The sequence below is a fragment of the Hypanus sabinus genome, chromosome 1, assembly GCF_030144855.1.
Source record: "Hypanus sabinus isolate sHypSab1 chromosome 1, sHypSab1.hap1, whole genome shotgun sequence".
Taxonomy (NCBI): domain Eukaryota; kingdom Metazoa; phylum Chordata; class Chondrichthyes; order Myliobatiformes; family Dasyatidae; genus Hypanus; species Hypanus sabinus.
In genome coordinates, this window is record NC_082706.1 from 143,856,236 (window position 1) to 143,879,498 (window position 23,263).

The following is a 23,263-nucleotide window of genomic DNA, read 5'->3' on the forward strand; positions in this document are numbered from 1 at the left end:
AATTTACAGAACAGGTTCTGTAATTGTGGTCTATGATCCCCATGGGGTGTACAAAGAGATTCAGGGAGGGTTAGTGGGACAGTGAGGGGAATAAAGTGGGGCCAGTATGGGATGAATGTGCTCCTATGTCTTATGGCCTTACTATTGCAGTGTAAATGGGACAGCAATTTCCAGTATCCACAGACTGCATTTTTACTCTCAGTAGTAACTTTATTAGGGACACATGCTCATTAATCCAATTATCTTATTAGCCAACCATATATATGGCAGCAACTCAATGCACAAAAGCATGGTCAAGAGGTTCAATTGTTGTTCAGGCCAAACATCAAAATGGGTAAGAAATGTGATCTAAGTGACTTTGACTATCGAATGATTATTGGTACCAGACCGAGTATCACAAAAACTGCTAAACCCCTGGGATTTTCATGCACAAGTCTCGAGAGTTCATAAAGAATGGTGCAAAAAGCAAAACATTGTTCTGTGGGCAAAAATGCCTTGCCAATGAGAGGAACCTTGGTGACAGGCTGCTTACAAAACTTCTAAATATACCTCTTTTGAATTACTCTCGCTGTAATCTGCAGCCTGTAATTTCCCTTTAAGCAATGCACTTTTAAACCGTATTAATGAACTAGCAATTTTACAATCTTCTGAAATACTCAGCAGACTTAACTTTCAGGCATGCAAGTACAGCCTCTAAGCAGACAAAGGTGCATTGCAATAGCCAGAAGACAGGATGGAGGGGAGGATTCCGAGCCAGACTAAAAATCTGAAGAATGAGACTCCCTGTAGATCCCATCTTGTTAGCAAAGGTACAATCACTGGAGAACATGACTGAGGACCCAAACACAAGATTGCTGTAATGGCGGGAAATGAGGAATTGCTGTGTTCTTTGTTTCACTGAGTCATGGCTCACTCCTGACACACCAGATGCATCAGTAAGACCGAAGGACACAGGATAGATTTAACTGCTGTTTCAGAGAAGGCAAAAGGTTGAGGTCTGTGTTTAATAATAAGCTCCAGTGCTCAGATGCCACGTAACACTTGTTGTAACATAGAAACACAGAAAACCTACAGCACAATACAGGCCCTTCAGCCCACAATGCTGTGCTGAACATGTACTTACTTCAGAAATTACCTAGGGTTACCCATTGCCCTCTATTTTTCTAAGCTCCATATACCTATCCAGGAGTCTCTTAAAAGACCCTATCGCATCCACCTCCACCACTCTCTGCGTAAAAAAACTTAACCCAACATCTCCTCTGTACCTACTTCAAAGCACTTTAAAACTGTGTCCTCTTGTGTCGTACTCTTGTTCATCTTGAAACATCTAACAATTAAGTGCCAACCGTTCTACTTACCAAGAGAGTTCTCCATGATCCTAACTGCAGTTTCCATAACACCAAAAGCTGATATAGATCAGGCACTTGAGATACTGAATGCCACCATCACCATACAAGAAACAGTCCACCCAGACGTAGTTCAAATCATAGTTGGGGGGCTTGCTTGAAGAAATCCCTGGCCAATTATCAGCATATAACCTGCACACCAGGGGTCTCCAACACAGCAGACCACTGCTATAAGGAATGCCTATCATTCCATGCCTGGACTGCATTTTGTCCTTCTATCTGCATACAGGCAGAGGCTGGAGCAAGGCTCCAGTGGTAAGGACAATAAAGAGATGGTTGCGGGAGGCAGAGGAGCAGCTACAGGATTGCTTCGAGTTAGTGGACTGGGATATATTCAAGGACTCAGAGAATCTGATTGAATACACCACACTTGTCACAGACTTGGAGTGTGTACCCAGAAAATCAAAGGTTTTTAAGATAGTTAAGGAGTTTTAAGACTCTTGGTATGACACCAAAGACTCTCGCAAATTTCCACAGATATACCATGGAGAGCATTCACCTGATATGGAGGTGCCACTGCATAGGATCAAGAAAAAGCTGCAGATATTTGTAAACTCAGCCAACTCCATCATGGGCATTAGTCTTCCCAGCATTGAGGACATCTTCAATAGAGGATGCCTTAAAAAGGCAGCATCATCATTAAGGACTCTCATCACCCAGGACGTGGCCTTTTCTCATTGCTACTATCAAGGAGGTGGTATAGCAGTTTGAAGACACACACTCAATACTTTAGGAGCAGCTTCCTCCCTTCCACCATTAGATTTCTAAATGGACAATGTACCCATGAACACTACCTCAATATTTTTTTGCTCTCGTATCGCACTATTTATTCAATTTAATTTTTTTAATACAGTGGATTCCGATTAATTTGGAGACATTGGGACCAGTACATTTTGGCCCAGTTAAGTGTCTCCCCTAATCAGCTGAAGTTTCATGGAAATTGTTAAAAAGCATTTAAAAAAGACAAACTACAATTTAAATACATTTAATTATGTATTTAAATGAAAGCTGAACAAAGCAGAACACTATCAATACAATACAGCACTATAAAACTGTGTATTCATTCCTAACAGTTATCGACAGAGGAATTAATCCAGTGTATGCTGCCGTATTCTTTTGATTGACTATAGAGAAACAAAATCAGTGCAGACACCTAGTGTAAGTAATGGACTGCCTTCATACATTCCTTTTGACGATTGCACCTTCCAAATCTTTATCATCATTCAAGGTGATTGTTGATAATCTTTTAATACTTTGAGGTTTCAAACTTGTTGAATAGTGAAACTGTTTCATTTTCCTTCCTGGCCATTTCTGGCATCTCCAAGCCTGAATACTTGAAAACGTAGTGAGCAAAACAGTTCTGAATTTTCTTCCTGCTTATTTCTCACTAATTATCTAACACAAAGATCATTGCTTTTTGATCACAGACATAACTGACACTATTTAAAAACTGTTGGCACTAAGCACTGTGTAGTAGACACCACACGAGGACACATGACTGTCACTAAGTAGAAATTCTTCATCAATAGTTTCCTATCCCAATTAAGCAAAATAATGTTCCAAATAAATGAAGGGAATCCTGGCTATTTTCATAATTAGTTTTTGCCCAAAATAAGTGGCTGTCCCAATTAACCAATAGTCCAATTAACCAGAATCCACTGTACATTTCTTATTAAAATTTGTTTTACTTTTGTTATTATGTATTGCAATGTACTGCAGGCACAAAACAACAAATTTCATAACATAAGGGAGCTAGGGCTTTACTCTCTGGAGAGAAGGAGGATGAGAGGAGACATGATAGAGGTATACAAGATATTAAGAGGAATAGATAGAGTGGACAGCCAGCGCCTCTTCCCCAGGGTACCACTGGTCAATACAAGAGGACATGGCTTTAAGGTAAGGGGTGGGAATTTCAAGGGGGATATTAGAGGCAGGTTTTTTTACTCAGAGAGTGGTTGGTGCATGGAATGCACTGCCTGAGTCAGTGGTGGAGGCAGATATACTAGTGAAATTTAAGAGACTACTAGATAGGTAATATGGAGGAATTTAAGGTGGAGGGTTATATGGGAGACAGGGTTTAAGGGTCGGCACAACACTGTGGGCTGAAGGGCCTGAAATGTGCTGTTCTATGTTCTATATGCCAGTGATATTAAATCTGACTCTAATTCACGTCTTCTTGCAGCTCTTTCCACATATCCATCACACTGTTGGAAAATTGTCTTTCAGCTCCCCTTTAAATCTCGCCCTTCACCTTAAATCTCTGCCTTCTAGTTTTAGGCTTCCTTACCCAGGAGAAAAACCGCTTTATCTGTCATGTGTTTTTAAACCTAATTAATGTCACCCATCAGCTACAACACTTCAAGAGAAAAGCACTATTCAGTCAGTCTCTCATAACTCCAACCCTCCATCCTGGTAAAATCCTCATGAATCTTTGCTGCACCCTCACCAGTTGAAAGACATACTTCCACATGGCCTCTGCTTCCCTTGATTTTATCAGTTGATCCTTTTTCCAGAATCCAGTGGTTCCCATCAAATCAGCAAACTATACAGCAGAGAAACAGGCTCTTTGGCCCAACTCATCGAAGTTGGCCAACCAGTCCTGCTTACCTTTTTCTCAGTGAACACAGATAGGACATGGGTGTACATGTCTGACTGGTCAATGACAGCTTGCGTACGCACTGGCCTCTTCTGGGCAGAACTGCTGCGGCCAGCTCCCGACTCCATGGTCTACACAGAAGAAGAACAGCCAGTTACTGCCTTGGAGCTGGTAAAATTCACACTCACTCCCTCCAGCTTGGCTTAGTGTGGGAATGAACATTTGTACTCCAAAGCTTTTAGTCTGCCTTTAATTCATTAAGCCCATTTTTAAAAATCTCTGCCATGCTGACTTCAAGATCCTGAAAGATACAAAATATAGAATACAGCAACTTTGAAAGCTGTTGATGAATAATAAGGAAAGGGATTCTGTTCATCACTTATTATTTAAATCCTTCCATTCCAGCTCTAATCATTGAGGCACATACAATAGTAACATTTAAGAAGCACTTGGAGAGGTACATGGAGGGGCTGGGCTTAGAAAGATATGGGGCTATCTGGGTGTGGACTGGTTGGACCAGTGTCCATGGTGTACTGCTCTATGAGTACACGCAGTACAGACATGGGGCTTTTCAAAGGCATTGGGTCATGAATCTAAGCTGAAGGGGAAGGGGTTTGTCCCCATGTTCTGAGACAAACAATGTAAATATAACTGATCTGAATTATGTCACAGAGGGATCCTGGGATGCAAGGTCACAGCTCTCTGAAAGAGGCCATTCAAGTCTAACAGGATGATATTGCATGCTTTCCTGCGTTGAGTGCAAGAGTCATGTGGCAGCTGTATAAAAGTTTGATCAGGCTGCATCTGGAGTATTGAGTTTCACTTCTAGGGTCACCCCATAATAGGAGATGTCTGGAGTCTTTGGAGAGGTTGCAAAAGAAGTTCTCCAGGATACTGCTAGATTAGAGGACGTGTGCTATAAGGACAAGTTGGACTAACTAGTGAGATTCTCTCTAGAGCAGCAGTGGATGATGGCAGGAGTAACAGAAGTTTATAAAATCATGAGAGACATAGATAGGGTAGACAGTTTGAATCTTTTCTCCAGGGTAAAAATGTCATATACCAGAGTAAAGACTTTTAAGAGGTAAGGTGGAACATTCAAGTATGTGCAGGGCAAGTTTTTATTACACAGAGTGGTGGTTGCATAGAATGGGCTTCCAGAGGTGTTGGTGGTGGAGGAAGCAAATATAACAGAGGCATTTCAGAAGCTGTTAGACATATGAATATGCAGAGATGGGAGGCATCTGGATCATATGCAGGCAGAATAGTTTAATTTGGTATCATGGTGTACAGATGGTATAAATCCACAGACTTGTCCTGTGCTATGTTAAGAATAAACAATAGTACAGATAATACAGGCTATTCAGCACAATGTTGTGCTGACATTTTAACCTACTCCAAGATCATTCTAATACTTCCTTCCTACTTAACCCTTCATTTTTCTTTTATCCATGTGCCCATCTAAGAGTCTCCTAACAATTCCTAATGTATCTGTCTCTGTCACCAACCCTTATAGTGCGTTCCACACACCTACCACTGTGTAAAAACAACTACCACTGGCATCCCCCTTACACTTTCCACCAATCTTACCTTAAAATTATGGCCTCTTGTATTAGCCATTTCCACCCTGGGATAAAGATGCTGGTTGTCTATTAATACTTATCATTGTATCCATCTGCCATGTCACTTCTCATACTCTTTTACTCCAACCAGAAAACCCTAGCTCACTCAACCTTTCCTCATAAGACATGCTCTCTAATCCAGACAGTATCCTGGTAAATGTCCTCCACACTTTCTCTAAAACTTGCAATACTTCACATACTTCCATAAGTCAACCAGAACTGAACACAATACTCTCAGTGTGGTCTAATTAGAGTTTTACAGAGCTAAAATAATACTCATGGCTCTTGAACGCAATCCCCTGACTAATGAAGGCCAAATCACCTTAACTGTAGCACAGCAATTTTAAGGGATCCATGGACATTAAGAATCATGGACAATTAAGTATTCTGCCTTCAAGTTCAATCTTCCAACGTATATTACTTCACACTTTTCCACTTCTCAGCGAAGTTCTGCTTCCTGTCAATGTCTCGTTGCAACCTAAGACAACCTTCCAAAATGTATCACTTAAAAACTTTTCTTGTCCATCTTCATGTTTTAAGGTCATTATCACAGGCCTGTTGTAGGACTCATTAGTACACAAATCAGCAACTCCATATAACAGTGACCAACGTATGTTATCAGTTATAGCCTTAGAACATATGGTAGTTGTGAAGGACATTACATAAACATAGTTATTTCTTTTTTCTGATAAGTGAACAAATATCCTTCAGCATATCAGTAATTAAGGCAGTTAAAGAAAGCCATTTGACACCTTTATCTACTTTAACTTTACAGAGCTGTTAATAGCTTTGGAATCTAAGGGCAGACAGATCAACTTGTGGTGTATATTTTCCAATAGGTTAATAAATAACACAATATTGAAATGGTCCTTAGGAACAATTCATTCACACTGACTGAGTGAGTGCTTGGCCAAACACAAGGAAATCTGCAGATGCTGGAAATTCAAGCAACATGCACAAAATGCTGGTGGAACACAGCAGGCCAGGCATCTATAAGGAGAAGCACTGTTGACATTTCAGGCCAAGACCCTTCGTCAGGACTAACTGAAAGGAAAGATAGTAAGAGATTTGAAAGTAACGGGGGAGGGGAAAATGTGAAATGATAGGAGAAGACCGGAGGGGGTGGAGTGAAGCTGAGAACCGGAAAGGTGACTGGCAAAAGGGATACAGAGCTGAAGAAGGGAAAGGATCGTTGGATGGGAGGCCCAGAGAGAAAGAAAGGGGGAGGGGAGCACCAGAGGGAGATGGAGAACAGGCAGAGTGATGGGCAGAAAGAGAGGGAAAAAAAGGGGGAAAAAAACAAACTAAATATATCAGGAATGGGGTAAGAAGGGGTGGAGGGCATTAACGGAAGTTAGAGAAGTCAATGTTCATGCCATCAGGTTGGGACCGTTTCGCTGAACACCTACGCTCTGTCCGCCAGAGAAAGCAGGATCTCCCAGTGGCCACACCTTTTAATTCCACATCCCATTCCCATTCTGATAGGTCTATCCATGGTCTCCTCTACTGTCAAAATGAATCCAAACTTAGGTTGGAGGAACAACACCTTATATACTGGCTGGGTAGCCTCCAAGCTGATGGCATGAACATTGACATCTCTAACTTCCGTTAATGCCCCTCATCCCCTTCTTACCCCATCCCTGATATATTTAGTTTGTTTTTCCCCCTTTTTCCCTCTCTTTCTGCCCATCACTCTGCCTGTTCTCCATCTCCCTCTGGTGCTCCCCTCCCCCTTTCTTTCTCTCTGGGCCTCCCATCCAACGATCCTTTCCCTTCTTCAGCTCTGTATCCCTTTTGCCAATCACCTTTCCGGCTCTCAGCTTCACCCCTCCCCCTCTGGTCTTCTCCTATCATTTCGCATTTTCCCCTCCCCCCACTACTTTCAAATCTCTTACTTTACTTTCAGTTAGTCCTGACGAAGGGTCTCAGCCCGAAACGTCGACAGTGCTTCTCCCTATAGATGCTGCCTGGCCTGCTGTGTTCCACCAGCATTTTGTGTGTGTTGTTTGTCCAACTTGCCTGCATTTGACACACATTCCTATAAACCTTTTCTATCCATATACCCGAACAGACACATTTTAAATGTCATAATTGTAACCACCTTTACCACTCCACGTGAAAAAGTTGCCCCTTTTGGTCCCTTTGAAATCCTTCCACTCTCCTCTTTAACGGGTGCCCTATAATTCAGGACTCCCCCACAATAGGGAAAAGACTAGCTACTCACCTTATCTATGCCTGTCATGATTTTACAAACCTCTATAAAGTCACTCATCAGCTTCCTACACTCCAAGGAAAAATGTCCCAGCCTATCCAGCCTCCCCTTAAATCCCTGTCCTTTTAACATCTTTTGCACTCTCTTTAATGACATCCTGTAGCGGTGTGCTACACGCAGCGCTAAAATTACGACACGGAGTCGGTAACTACAGTCGAAGGAAAAAACTTTATTCGAAATCTTCAGCCTCACTTTTAAGCCTCCCTCAACCTACCCCCCATGGCGCAGAGGCTCCAAAGCTCTGTGCTCGCAAACCCCCGTAGGCTATCTAATTGTGAGTCGGTTCGGATGTGCCAGGAAATGGGTCGCCACAATCCTTCCAAAAGCAAGTCAACCAGAACTGTACACAGTACTCTAAATCTGTCATTACCAACATCTTTTACAGCGAAAATGACACCCAAGTTTCTGTACTCCATAACCTGACCAATGAAGACCAGTGTGTCAAGCCCTTCACAACCCTAACTACATGTGTCACCAATTTCAAATAAGTATGTACCTGCACCCTGAGTCTTTCTGTTCTAAACACTTCACAGAGCTCTACCATATACTATGCAAGTCCTGCCTGCTCTGTCTTATCAAAGTGCAACAGCTTGCATGTAGCTGAACTAAAGTCCACTTGTCAGTCCTTGGTCCTCTGGCCCATTTGTAACAGAACATAGAACAGTACAGTACAGTACAGGATCTTAAGCCCACAATGTTGTGCCCAACTTTTAACTTGTTCCTTCCCTCCTGCACATCCCTACATTTTTCTTTCATCCATGTGCCCATCTAACAGACTCTTAATTGCACTAATGTATCTGCCTCTACCCCACCCCCTGGCAGCGCATCCCACACACCCACCATTCACTGTGTAAAACAGCTAACTAATATCCTCCTGGGAAAAGGTGCTGCCTGTCTACTCTATCAATGCTCTGGTCATCTTTATCACCTCTAAGAAGTCAGCTCTCATTCTCCTTCACTCAACAGAGAAAAGACCTCTAGCTTGTTCAATCTTTCCTAATTAAGGATGCTCTAATCCAGGCAGCATTTTTGTAAATCTTCCCTGTACCCTCTCTAAAGCTTCCACATACTACTTATAATTCCTATAATGTTCTTCCACAGTGCAACTTTGAGGGATTGATGGACATGAACCCCACAATCCCTCTGTTCCTCCACTCTGCTAAAATTCCTGCCATTCACCCTGTACTCTGCCTTTGAGGTCGACCTTCCACAGTGTATCACCTTAAACATGTCCAGATTGAACTCCACCTGCCACTTCTTAGCCTATCTCTGCATCCTATCCATGTCCTCTTAGAAACATAGAGAACCTACAGCTCAATAAAGGCCCTTCGGCCCACAAAGCCGTGCCAAACCTTAGAAATTAGCTAGGGTTACCTACAGCTCTCTATCTTTCTGAGCTCCACGTACCTGTCCAGGAGTATCTTAAAAGACCCGATCATTTCCGCCTCCATCACCATCGCCAGCAGCCCATTCCACGCACTCACCACTCTCTATGTAAAAAACTTACCTCTGACATCTCTGTACCTACTTCCAAGCACCTTAAAACTATGCCCTCTTGTGCTAGACATTTCAGCCCTGGGAGATAGCCTCTGACTATTTACATGATCGATTCCTCTCATCATTTTATACACCTCTATCAGGGCACCTCTCATCCTCCATCGCTCCAAGGAAAAAAAGCCGAGTTCACTCAACCTATTCTCATACGGCATGCTCCCAAACCAGGCAACATCCTTGCGAATCTACTCTGCAGCCTTTCTATGGCTTCCACATCCTTCCTATAGTGAGGCGACCAGAACTGAGCATAGTATTCCAAGTGGGGTCTGATCAGGGTCCTATATAGTTGCAGCATTACCTCTCAGCTCCTAAACTCAATCCCACACTTGATGAAGGCCAATGCACCGTATGCTTTCTTAACCACAGAGTCAACCTGTGCAGCAGCTTTGAGTGTCCTATGGACTCGGACCCCAAGATCCCTCTGATCCTCCACATTGCCAAGAGTCTTACCGTTAATACTATATTCTGCCATCATATTTGACCTACCAAAATGAGGAGTATGGGTCCCAGAACAGATCCACTGGTCACTGGCCTCCATGCAGAATATGACCCATCTACAACCACTCTTTGCCTTCTGTGGGCAAGCCAGCTCTGGATCCACAAAGCAATGTCCCCTTGAATCCCATGCCTCATTACTTTCTCAATAAGCCTTGCATGGGGTACCTTATGAAATGCATTGCTGAAATCCACATACACTACATCTACTGCTCTACCTTCATCAGTGTGTTTAGTCACATCCTCAAAAAATTCAATCAAGCTCATAAGGCACGACCTGCCTTTCTCAAAGCCATGCTGACTATTCCTAATCATATTATGCTCTCTAAATGTTCATAAATCCTGCCTCTCAGAATCTTTTCCGTCAACTTACCAACCACTGAAGTAAGACTCACTGGTAATCTGCGACAACTTTACACACTATCCACACCACCACCAACTTTCATGTCATCTACAATATTTGAAAGAATGTTTATCCTCCTTCCCAAAAAAATCTATGACAGAATGCCAACTCTTTTTTTTCTTTCTGAAAAGGACACAACACAGCAAAGTTCCTCAAAACATAGAACATAAGAAGTAGGAGCAGGAGTAGGCCATCTGGACCGTCAAATCTGCTTCGCCATTCAATAAGATCATGGCTGATCTGGCCAAGGATCTCCACTTACCTGCCTTTTCCCCAAAACCCTCAATTCCCGTAAACTGCTTTGAAGTGTTCTGGCCACAATTTCTCACCATGGTATAGTTCTGGTCAGCGTCCAGATAGTCTTTGTAGACTTGATTGAGTTTATCAAACACAGTGGCAATCACAGGCAAACTCCCACGCTTTTCGACAGTCAGCACTACAATTAAAAGATGCAATTGAGTTACTGCAATCATGGTAGGCTACAACAATTTCAAGCGGCAGCCAGTGCATCCTCACACTTGCAACAAAGGGTAAACATTCAATCTTGGAGGATACTTGCACCAGTTTATTGCAATGGCTGGTCAAATCTTAAACTCCATTTATCTGTAGTCCTGTTTAAAAAGGACGTTGATATTCCCAGCAGGGGAGACATTTCAAAGTCAGAGCCACTGACAAGTGATGACACACAAGGCCTGAGTTATCGTGTTGGACAGGACTTTATCCTTTGGAGTTTTAATGAGGGTTGACTTTACAGAGATGTATAAAATCATGAGGGCATAGATCAGATGAATTCACAGAGTCCTTTTCCTTGAGAAAGGGAATCAAAAACTACAGGAATAGGTTTATTGTGAGAAGGGAAAGATTGAAAAGGGGCCTGAAGGACAACTTTTCCATGCAGAGAGTGGTGGGTTAGTGGAATGAACTGCCAGAAGCATGTACAATAACAACACTTAAAAGACACTTGGTCAGGTACTTGGATGAGAAAGATTTAGAGTGATATGGGCAAGCAAGTAGAATTAGTCTAGATGGGCATCTTGGTTGGGATGGATGAGTTGGACTGAAGGGCCTGTTCACGTGCTGTACTCTACATTTCTATGATTCGAAATTCAGGTTCTCCATTCTGTGTCCAGAGCTGAGAACTTCTGACTCAGGAGTGAGGATGCCACCAATGCCATCAATGCAGATATTACACTCAAAATTAAATACAAAGCAGATCAATTCAACATGCCTCTTAGAATTTAAGTCTTTACTAAATGCACTGGAACAGTAACAGTAGCAATTCATCAGAAATTTCTTTTCTCACTTTGAACTTGTATGAACCCCATAGAAATAAAACATCCAAGGTATTAAAGATTCTGAATAAATTGAGCAGCTTTCTCCTCTATAACTGAACATAACTGAAATTAAAAGCCCCCAGCAAGTTAGGAATTCTTTCACCAGCAGCCCACTACTCACTTTCTGAACACACAGACAAAATGACCATTTTACAGTCCTTCCGTTGTAGAAGGAAATCCATCAGCCGACCTCTGTCTTGAAGCATGTGTACTATAGGTTGCAGCTTTATCTGGAGGCACCACAAATAACCTGTCAGGAATCCACAAATCAATTAATTAAAACCAAAAGAAGCAAAAGCAAGGAATTGATGCTAAACTTTTATGACTCCTGGTTAGATGCAGCCGGAGAAATGTCCAAAAGTATAGCTTCAAAGAACCCACCCATCCCAGACATTCTCTCTTCACCTTCCCCAACCCCCCGACCAAACCTGGCAGAAGATACAAAAGCCAGAAATCATGTACCACCAGCTTCAAGAACAGCTTCTATCTCACTGTTATTGACTACTCAATGATCCTCTAGTAAACAGGAGAAAATCTGCAGATGCTAGAAATCCAAGCAACAGACACAACATGCTGGCAGAACTCAGCCAGCAGGCAGCACCTATGGAAAAGAGTACAGTCGACATTTCAGGCTGACACCTTTCATCAGGACTGAAAAAAAGATGAGTCAAGGTAAGAGAGTGGGGGACAAATTTTAATTCCACTTCCCATTCCTGTATGTCAGTCTGGCCTCCTCTAATATTGTGATGAGCCAACCGTCAGGTTGGAGGAGCAACACCTTACATTCGTATGGGTAGCTTCCAACCCGATGGTGTGAACATCGACTTCTTCAACTTCTGGATCTCCAACCATGTTTCTCTTTTATGAATCAACTTCTTAGTTCTTTACTTCACATTTTTACCTATCACCTTGTGGTTCATCCTCTGTTCTCCCCACTCTTACTCCGACTCCTCACCGTTTTTCCAATCCCCTAATACATTAAGATAGACTCTTGATCTCACAATCTACCTCTTCATGGCCTTGTACCTTACAGCACACCACTATCTCTGTAACTGCGACACTTTAATCTGCATTGTTTTACCTTGTACTACCTCGATGCATTGTTGTAATGATTTGATCTGAATAGATGATATGCACGCAAAGTTTTCCACTGTCCTTCGGTACGTGTGACGATAATAAACCAGCTCACCAATTTACATTTGAGGCCTCCAGGTAAAAAGGCTGTACTGAAAGACTGTTACCAACAGATTCAATCAATGATTAAAATGAAATTCTTTATCCAGAAACCGGGGAAAATGAAGGTTTTGTCCTTGCATTTCAGAGCAGACTGGATAAATACCAGAGGGTGCAAATGATAAAAGAATATGCTAATCTTGGTAGATTCTGAATAGTGTGCAGAGAATCTTTTGGAGCTGAAACACCACCCAGACCAGTTTGGCAAGAGTCAGTAATGTGAAATCTCACAGTACAAAAAAATTAATCAGAGGTTATCTCCACAGTAAAGCTACAAGCATTATTTCCTTGTCCTCTACTACCAGTGCAGAGTACACTATTTTCAAAATGCACTGGAGTTATTCACCAGGCTTCTCTCACAGGACTTCCAATCACCTCAATTACCAAGGAGGATGAGGGTGGGTAGATGTGAGTACACCACCAGCTGTCGGTTCCCCTCTCAGTAACACATCATTCAGATGTGGGAAAAATAGCAATAGTTGTTTGCATCATTGCTTTGGAACTCCCTCCCAACAGCACTGAGGGAGCACCTTCACCAGAAAGACTGCAGCATTTCAAGAAGTCAGCTCACCCACATCTCTCAAGGAATATCCCCAAAATGTTAATGAATAAAAAAGGAGAAAACAAGAATGAGAGGTATGTTTTATCCACAGTGCCCCAGCTGCCAGGTTAATATCAGGGTGACAAGACACAGATCACTCCCAACTCTCTGATTCCAATGCCCAGAGCAGGCAGGCAACGTACTGAACATTGTAAAATAAATTCATCTAAAGATCCACACACCTTCACTCGCATTGATAATGATGTCAGGCTGAAACACACTCCAGGAAGAAGAATCTAAAATTTAAGGAAAACATAGATACCATCGAGAGGAACATGTTCCCACACAGAACTTTGGAAAGAGACAGCAAAAAAACAGGCCTTCAGCCCAACATGTCCATACTGACCATCAAGTACCATTGATATTAATCCTATTTTACACTCCGACATATGAAAGGATGCTCCTTGATCTCTGTACCAACAGCTGATTCCCTTGTGTGTGTGCATCTGCTAAAACTCAAATTCACAACTCATCTTTTCATCATCAGCTCCCATTTTCCCAACAGGGATCTGTACATCTCACCCCACCTCACTGATAACATTCAGCTTCCCTCCCAATGCCCACCAGCGTCACTCTACTCATCACCCTCCCTCCACTGCCCTCCCACTCAGCACTCCCTCCAACTCTCTGTCCAGCGCCTCAGACACCCCCAACTCAGCAACCCTACCTCACATTAAGAAACATAAAAGGCTCCCTTGCAGCCTCAAACCCCATCATCGCCTCTCCCATCCCCAATTCACTGCCCACCCCACAATGTCTCCCCCACCAACACACAGCCCCTCAGCCTCCCCAGCCCCCCACCAGCTAATCCTCAGTTCTATTTAATCTTTTTCCTCATTTGGTGCTTCTCCAGAATATCTCCCTCTCTGACCGTGGGAGTCCTGGTTCCATCCAGTCTAGAATATCACTCAGATCCTTCTTTGCTTGCACTGGCTGACTGCAACTCTCATTGCAATCACCATTGCAATATAGTCCCCATCAAACAGAAGACAATAAAACATAGGAAGAGGACTATTCCACTTGACCCATCGAGTCTACTCTGCAATTCCATCGTATATGATTTTGTTTTTCCTCTCGACCCCCATTATCCTGCCTTCTCCCTTAAACTTTTGATGCCCTTACTAATCAAGAGAACCTATCAACCTCCACTTTAAATATACCAAAAGACGGCCTCCACAGCCATCTGTGCTAATGAATTTCACAGATTCACCACCCTCTTGCTAAATAAATTCATCTTCATCTCTGTTCTAGGGATGTCCTTCTATTCTAAGGCTGTGCTCTCTGGTTCTAGACTCTCCCACTATTGAAAACATGCCCTCCACATCCACTCAATCCAGCCTTTTGATATTAGATAAGTTTCAATGAGACTTCTAAACTCCAGTGAGTACAGGCCCAGAGCAATCAAAGGCTCCTCATACACTAACCTTTTCATTCCCAGGATCATTCTTGTGAACTTTCTCTGGACCCTCTCCAATGTCGGCACATCCTTTCCCAGATATGGAGCCCAAAACAGTTCACAATACTCTAAATGCAGAATGACCAATACCCTATAAAGGCACATCTTCCCTTATATTCCATCACTTTGGCCAAGCTATTAAATCTCAATTACCTCAATTTCCCAGAAGGTCTGCATCCCTGACCTGACTGAGGACCATTTCTTTCACCACACCAGCTACCTGACCTGCTGAATATTCCTGGCATTTTAATTATCTACAGCTTACAATATAATATTAGTTCTTCCTATAACTTTCAAGAAGCAAATTTTATTTGCTGTAAAATGCAATATGATTCACAGTGAAGGATACAAAGTTCACACGGGACGGGACTTTGTGTTGTCACAGCAGATGGACCTAGACAAAGGATTTCAAGGCATCAGTACAAATGTACATGGAATTAAAGCTCTTGAGATATAGCCATATCAGGACTTGACAGAAAAAAACGACAAAGGTGAAATTATCACAACACCCTACGAGGTTTAGAACAAATATGAGAAACTAGTGCAAATGGGCCTAGATTGAATAAACCTCTTGGATGGCATGAAAGAATTGGCCGAACAGCTGGGATTCTACATTGTTAGAACAGCTGAGAACTGATAAACATAGATAGAAAATGACTAGCAGAAATCCCAGGACAAAATGGAAATGATGACAATTAATTTTATGCGGCGAGTTATTGCAATTTTGGACCTCAGTTGTGAGTATCAAAGAGAACTAGTAACCACAAAAGAATAGAACAGATGGATAGGGACTAATTAGATTTTTCTTTAGTGACCTGTACTGGTATGAGAGGGTTTGTACAGCTTTCCCTGTGCCATCAGTGAACGTGTCAAATGCCAGCGTACCTTCTACTGAGGATAAGTCAGCAGGACAGCACCACTCCTGCTAAACTGATCCTCTCAATCTACAGGTTACCCTACCAGCCAGAAAACCAGATAAGAAATGTACCAACATACAGATCTTCAAGTGCCTGAGGCATGTTTCTAGCAAAATTGTTAGGCTTCAGTCTTTGGGAAGGCTGAATAAATCTTGGGCAAAAATCCAAACAAAAGCTTCGATAATGTGAAAGATAAAGTGAAATAAAAACTTTGATGAAGTTTTTACAGCAACCTAATTGAATTGGGAGTGAGTGAGAAGGCAACTCACAGGTCTGTGAATCAAATACAAAAAGAAGCATTTGTGGGCTTTATCCAGTGCCCAATTGAATGAGGAACGAGAATGGAAGCAACTCAAAGGTCCATAAGTGAAATTTAAAAAAAGGAGGGTTCACAGGCTTTTGGTATTTTTCCAGCAGTGTAATTAAACAGTGGTTCATTAACAAGGGCAAATAAAAGTAAGACAGGGACAAGCAAAGCAGCTATTGTTGGAGTGAGGAGGCTTTGGCTCATCAGGCTTGGGTGAGGTTAAGTTTCTTCTTCTTCACTCATTCCCCTCAATAATAAGTATACCGCTTTGGATACTGCTGGGGGGGGGGGGGGGTGGGGGGGGAAGTATCAACGAGGGGGAAGCTGCAGCAACCGTGTCTCTGGCACTGAATCTGGTGCTGTGTCTCAAAGGGAAGTGGGGGGGGGGGGGGGGGAGAGCAAGTAGAGATAGTAACTGCAGTAGTGACAGATGAGTTAGAGGAGTAGACACAGACTCAAGATTCTATGGATGTGATAGAGACACATGGATGGTATGTTGCTTCCCAAGTGCCAGGGTCAGGGACGTCTGGGATCAGGTCCATGACATTCTAAAAAGTGAGGGTGAGCAGCCAGTAGTCTTGGTACATATTGGCACCATTGACATAAGGGAGAAGGTCCTGAAGAAAGCATTTAATTTTCTAGGTAGAAAACTGAAAAGCAGGACCTCCAGGGTAGTAATCACAACACTGCCATGCACCAGTGAGATAAGAAAAGGATGATTTGGCAGATGGAGTGGCTGAGGAGCTGGTGTTTTCAGATTTCTGGATCATTGGGATCTCTTCTGAGGAAGGTATGACCTGTACAAAAGGACAGGTTACACCTGAACCCAAGGGGATCCAATGCCCTTGGGGGTAGGTTTGCTACAACTATTGGGGAGGAATTAAACTAATTTAGCAGGGGGATGGAAAACTGAGTGATAGAGTTGAGGACTGGGCAGTTTAGTACACAAGTAGAGGCAGTGTGTAGTGAGACTGTCAGGATGATGTCAAACAGATGATGGGGAATTGCAGTCAGTGGGATGAGTTGCAGTGCAACAGGGAACAAAATTGAAAAGTTTAACAATACAGAACTAAAGGTGTTATATTTGAAAGCACATAATTACGAAATAAAGTAGATGATCTTGTAGCAGAGTTAAGGCATTGGCAGGTATGATGTTGTGGGGATCCCAGAGTCATGACCAAATGAAGAATATACTTGGGAGCTTAACATCCAAGGATACACAAAGTATCAAAAGGACAGGCAAGCAGGCAGAGTGGTGGTGTGGTTCTTTTGGTAGAAAATTAAATCAAATTCTTAGAAAGAGGTAACATAGAATCAGAAAACTTAGAATCATTCTCGGTAGAGTTAAGGAACCAAAAGAATAAAAAGACTGATGGGAATTATATACAGGCCTCCAAAAAGTAGTCAGGATGAGGGCTACAAATTATAATCTTACAATAATCAAAGTGATTCCAATATGCAGGTAAATTGGGAAAATCAGGTTGGTTGCCAATGACAAGAGATGTTCCACAAGGATTGGTGTTGGGACCGCTTCTTTTCATGCTATATATCAATGATTTAAATGATGGAATAGAAGGTTTTGTTTCCAAGTTTGCATATGATACCAAGACTGGTGAAGGGGCAGGTAGTGTTGAGAAAACAGGTAGGCTGCAGGAAGAATTAGACAGATTAGGAGAATGGGCAAGAAAGTGGTAAATGTTCGAAAATGCATGGTCATACACTTTGATAGTAGAAATAAATGTACAGATTATTTTCTGACAGGGAGAAAATCCATAAAATTTGGGAGGCAAAGGGTCTTGGGAATTCTAGTGCAGAACACCCTAAAGCTTAACTTGCAGGTTGAGTCAATGGTGAGGAAGGCAAATGCAACATTAGCATTCACTTCAAGAGGTCTAGAATACAAGAGCAGGGATGTGATGCTGAGGCTTTATAAGGCACTGGTGAGGCCTCATCTTGAGTACCGTGAACAATTTTGGGCTCCTTATCTAGGAAAAGATGTGCTGGCATTGGAGAGAGTTCAGAGGAAGGTCACAAGGATGATTCTAGGAATGAAAGGGTTATCATAGAGAATGTTTGATGGCTCTGGGTCTGTTTCCCATGGTGGGTGAGTCTAGAACAGGAGGGCAAAGACTCAGGATAGAGGGGTGTCCATTTAAAACAGAGATGCGGAGAAATTTCTTTAGCCAGGGAGTGGTGAGTATATGGAATTTGTTACCAAAGCCAGCAATGGAGACCAGGTCGTTGGGTGTATTTAAGGCAGAGCTTGATAGGTTCTTGATAGGACATGGCATCAGAGGTTACAGAGAGAAGGCCAGGGAGTGGGGCTGAGGAGGGGGAAAAAGGATCAGCCATGACTGAATGGCAGACCAGACTTGATGGGCCAAATGGTCTAATTCTGCTCCTATGTCTTATGGTCTTATTCTGGATTGGGTGTTGTGTAATGAACCAGATTTGATTAGGCAGTTTAAGGTAAAGAATCCTTAGGAGACAGTATCGAATTCACCCTACAATTTGAGAGGGACAAACTGAAGTCAAATTCATCAGTACTAGAGTGGAATAAAGGGAACTACAGAAACAGGAGAGAAGAGCTGGCCAAAGTTGATTGGAAGGGGACACCAGCACAGATGATGGTAGAACAACAATGGCAGGAGTTTCTGGAGCAATTTAGAAGGTACAGGATAGATACACCCAAAGAAGAAGAATAATTCCAAAGGCAATGATGATAACCGTTGCTGACAAGGGAAGTCCAAGCAGCATAAAAGCAAAGGAGATTGCATATAATAGAGCAAAAATTAGAGGGAAATTATCGGATTAGAAAGCATTTAAAAACCAACAGAAGGCAACTAAAAAAGCCATAAGGTTTTTGAAAATATGAAATGTGAAGGTAAGCTAGCTAATAATATCGAAGTGGAAACCAAAACTTTTTCAGATATATAAAGAGTAAAAGAGAAGTGAGAGTAGATATCAGACCACTGAAAAATAATGCTGGAGAAGTAGTAATGGGGAACAAGGAAACGGCAGATAAACTGAATAGTATTTTACATCTGTCTTCACTGTGGAAGACACGAGTAGTATGCTGGAGGTTCGAGTGTGTCACAGGGCAGAAGTGAGTAGAGTTACTACAACTTGGGAGAACGTGCTTAGGAAGATGAAAGGTTGGAAGATTGATATGTCACCTGGACCAGACAGATTATATCCCAGGGTTCTGAAAGAGGTAGCTGAAGAGATTATGAAGGCATGAGTAATAATTTTTCAAGAATCACTAGTTTCTGTAACAGTTCCAGAAAAACTGGTAAATTGCAAATGTCACTCCACTCTTTAAGAAGGAAGGGAGGCAGAAGAAAGGAAATTATAGGCCAGTTAGCCAGACCTCAGTGGCTGGGAAGATGGTGGAGTCATTCATTAAGGATGAGGTTTTGTAGTACTTGGAGGCACATGATAAAACAGGCCAAAGTCAGCACGGCTTCCTTAAGGAAAAATGTTGCCTGACAAATCTGTTAGAATTATTCGAGAATACAACAAGCAGGATAGACTGAAGTGTGAGTGCTGGGTACTTGAATTTTCAGAAGATCTTTGACAAGGTGCTACTTAGCAAGATAAGAACTCATGTTATTTCAAAAAAGATACTAGCATGGACAGAGCATTGGTTGATTGGCAGAAGGCAAAGAGTAGGATTAAAGAGCCTTTTCTGATTAGCTGCTGGTGACTTGTGGTGTTGCGCAGGAGTCGGCGTTGAGATTGCTTCATCTTACGTTGTATATCAATGATTTGATGACATAAATGTTGGTTTTGTGGTAAAGTTTGTGAATGATAAGAGGATAGACGGAAGGGCAGGTACTGCTGAGGAAGCAGGAAGGCTGCAAAAGGGCTTAGATGGATTAAGGGAATGGCCCAAAAAGTGGCAGATACAGTGCTGGTAAGTGTATGGTCATGCACTTTGGTAGAAGGAATACGAGTGAAGACTATTTTTTAAACAGCGAAAAATTCAAAAATCTGAGGTGCAAAGGAACTTGGGAGTCATTGTATAGGATTTCCTAAAGGTTAACTTGCAAGTTGAGTCAGTGGAGAGGATGGCAAATGCAATGTTCGCATTCATTTCAAGAGGACTAGAATATCAAAGTAAGGATGTAATGCTGAGGCTTTAAAAGGCATTGGTAAGGCCTCACAGAGTATTGTGAGCAGTTTTGGGCCCCTTATCAAAGAAAGGATGTGCTGATGTTGGAGAGGGTTCAAAGGAGGTTCAAGAAAATGATTCCCGGAATGAAAGGCTTATTGTATGAGGAACATTTGATGACTCTGGAGCTGTGCTCGCTAGACTTTAGAAGAATGAGATGGGGGTGGAAATCTTATTGAAACATCGGATGTTGAAAGGCCTAGATAGAGTGGATGTGGAGAGGATATTTCCTATAGGAAGGAAGTCTAGGTCTAGATGAAGCAGCCTCAGAATAGAGGGGCATCCTTTTAAAATGGTGATAAGCAGGAATTCCTTTAGCCAGAGGTGGTAAATCTGTGGAATTCATTGCCACAGGCTGCCGGGAAGTCCAGCACATCGGGTGTATTTAAGGCAGAGGTCGACAGATTCTTGATAAATCAGGGTGTGAAAGGTTACAGACAGCAGTAGAATTGAACCCAGGTTGCTGGTGCTCTATAAGCGTTACTCTAACCCAGGGATGGCCAACCTATGGCACATGTGCCAAAAGTGGCGCATTGGATGATTAGAAGTGACGTATTGCACCCCAGTGATAATAATAAACAAATAAGCCTACTGCAAAAAGTATTAACCAAAAACTGATTTGTAAAAAAAATCTATTAACAGGAAATCAAGTAGCTTCGAGCTAGAAATGGGCTTTACTGAGAATAAATCTAAAATTTCGTAATTATTTATAGCGATTTTATTATTTCATACAGATCTTTTGGCCAATGTTATCTTCTTTCACATTAATGTTTTCAATTTAAAAAAAAATGTTCAGTGAGTCAAACTAGGAAAGAAGGACTTTTGTTCTGCAGTCGTTCCATAACTGTTCAATACACGTTTGATACTTGTTTGATCCTGAGGTGCCAGGCGTCTGCACCAGCGGTGCGTCGCAGGTTTTTGCCAGTCAGTTTACAATTGACACTCGTGCGCTATGGAGTTGTGCTTTGCTTGTCCTTTGTGAACATTTGCAGTTTTGTACTTTATAGAAAACTAAGCCTTGTTTTTACATTCAGTTACCCATCACAGTGCAAAAGAAAATGAGCAAAAGAAAAGCAAAAAGTGATAGTAACCGTGAACTCAATGAACAGTGGGAAAATGAGTTCTTATTTATAGCCGGTCCATCAGGAAAACCGTTGTGCATTGTTTGTGAAAATACTTTCTCACATAATAGAAGACATGATCTTAATAGACGCTATAAAACACAATATCAGACTGAAATAGAAGGAAAACTGAAGCTAGTGTTTGGGTCTGAGTTACAGAAAGAATATGTGATTAAGAAAAAGGATGAAATCAAAAGAAAACAAAATATATTTGTTAGAAGTTTCATCAAGGAAAGTAATGTTTATCTTGTTTTTATATTAAATCAATATATCATGTAAAATGCTAAATATGTCTATATTAACATATTTTTACAAGAATTGAATGGGGTTACAAGAGTTGTATAGCGCATCTGAACTCATGTGTGAAAAAATTAATGCATGGAATGTAAAAGGTTGGCCACCCCTGCTCTAAACACTACATTTCTGTACTGCCAACACCCCAGTAGTTGTCCACACTGACTCAACTGGGCCTCCTCTGTTTCCTACACCTGTTCTCACCACTCCCCTCTCAAAAAGAGGGGGTCTTAAGGATGGGTTTCCCGTCTCCTGAGCCTGAGTATCTACTGGACAGCACAGTACATAATGGCTAGTTTCATACTTTTGCAGCGCCAGTGATTAGGTTAAATTCATGCAAATGAATGAAAATGACTCATTTCACATGATGGACATGTGACAAATAAAGCTAATTGTTATCTTTACTTGTGTCAAGTGCGCTTTTAACTTAACCATGGGATAGCTGGGAGTGGGAGACCGTCTAAAGAAGAAATTAATTTTTAGAAATCCCTTGATCTCTTTCAACAATGATTGAAAACAAGCTCAGTGTAAACTGCAAGAAGAACATGGTCCTGAAATTACAGACCTGCACGAGGAATCTTACAGGGATGAATGGACAGAGGTAGAAGGACTTGCTGATGAACGGTGACAGCCCCATCAAATTCTGCTCGGAGTTTTATATCAAAAATCATAGAGGTCTGTGAAAACAGAAAATACAGAGTGCAGGATCACATTCTTGAACTCCTACTTCTCTATCTACAGCGTTTCTTGTCTAGAGAACATCTGTAAAAGAACCTATAATCAAATCACTTGCAATTCATAAGGTCCACAAACTATCCCAACTTGTATATTACTTTGCTGGGAAAATGGTACAGTTTGCATAGGCAACTTGGTCAGCATGGATGATTCGGGCTAAAGGGCCTGCTTCTGTGTTGTATAACTCTATGGCTCCAATTACAGGCAATCTCACCAAATTGTACAAAATTCTCAGAAGACTTGGCAGGGTGAATGCTGAGGGGCTACTTCCCTTTTTTAAAATGAGGAGTCATTTTCTCAGTTTGAGGGATGGATGTGTGATTATTTGGAACTGAGGTATAATTTCAGGAGTAATCATTCAGAGGGTGGTATATTTTGGGAATTCTCTACTCAAGGACCATGTGTGGATAGTCAATTACTGAGTATCATTAAGAACAGGACTGAGAAATCTTTGGAATCTGAGCAACTAAGAGGATATGGTGGTCAGAAGACCAGGTATACTAAGTACATAACTTCACTAGACAGTTCAATTATGGAATCACATGACCAAGTAAAACGAGGTTGGTATAAATAAATGCTTGATGATTGGTGTGAACTCAGTTAGACAAAATGCCTGCTTCCATGTTATATGCTCTAACAGTCTTCTACATGTTACTGGAAGTATCCTGACTGGTTGCATCATGGTCTGGTACAAGCAATCCATATGCACAGGAATGCAAGAAGCTGCAGTTTCTCAGCCCAGT

General features: G+C 41.9%; 2 protein-coding genes across 5 annotated transcripts in view; one reads left to right on the top strand and one right to left on the bottom strand.

Moving 5' to 3' along the window:
• The window catches only part of rmc1 (regulator of MON1-CCZ1), a 76,219-nt gene that overhangs the window by 8,901 nt on the left and 44,055 nt on the right, over positions 1–23,263 (bottom strand). For all 4 annotated transcript variants that reach the window (XM_059977924.1, XM_059977913.1, XM_059977933.1 and 1 more), the window contains 6 exons: positions 22,351–22,462; positions 15,322–15,366; positions 13,699–13,752; positions 11,804–11,932; positions 10,678–10,784; positions 4,014–4,133 (listed from right to left, as the gene is read on the bottom strand). In XM_059977924.1, the coding sequence (XP_059833907.1) occupies positions 4,014–4,133; positions 10,678–10,784; positions 11,804–11,932; positions 13,699–13,752; positions 15,322–15,366; positions 22,351–22,462 (567 nt within the window). The remainder of the gene's footprint in view (positions 1–4,013; positions 4,134–10,677; positions 10,785–11,803; positions 11,933–13,698; positions 13,753–15,321; positions 15,367–22,350; positions 22,463–23,263) is intronic.
• The window catches only part of LOC132398489 (leucine-rich repeat-containing protein 15-like), a 146,344-nt gene continuing 134,975 nt past the window's right edge, over positions 11,895–23,263 (top strand). Inside the window, exon 1 of the mRNA XM_059978034.1 lies at positions 11,895–12,354. The gene's annotated coding sequence lies outside the window, so the exon portion shown is untranslated. The remainder of the gene's footprint in view (positions 12,355–23,263) is intronic.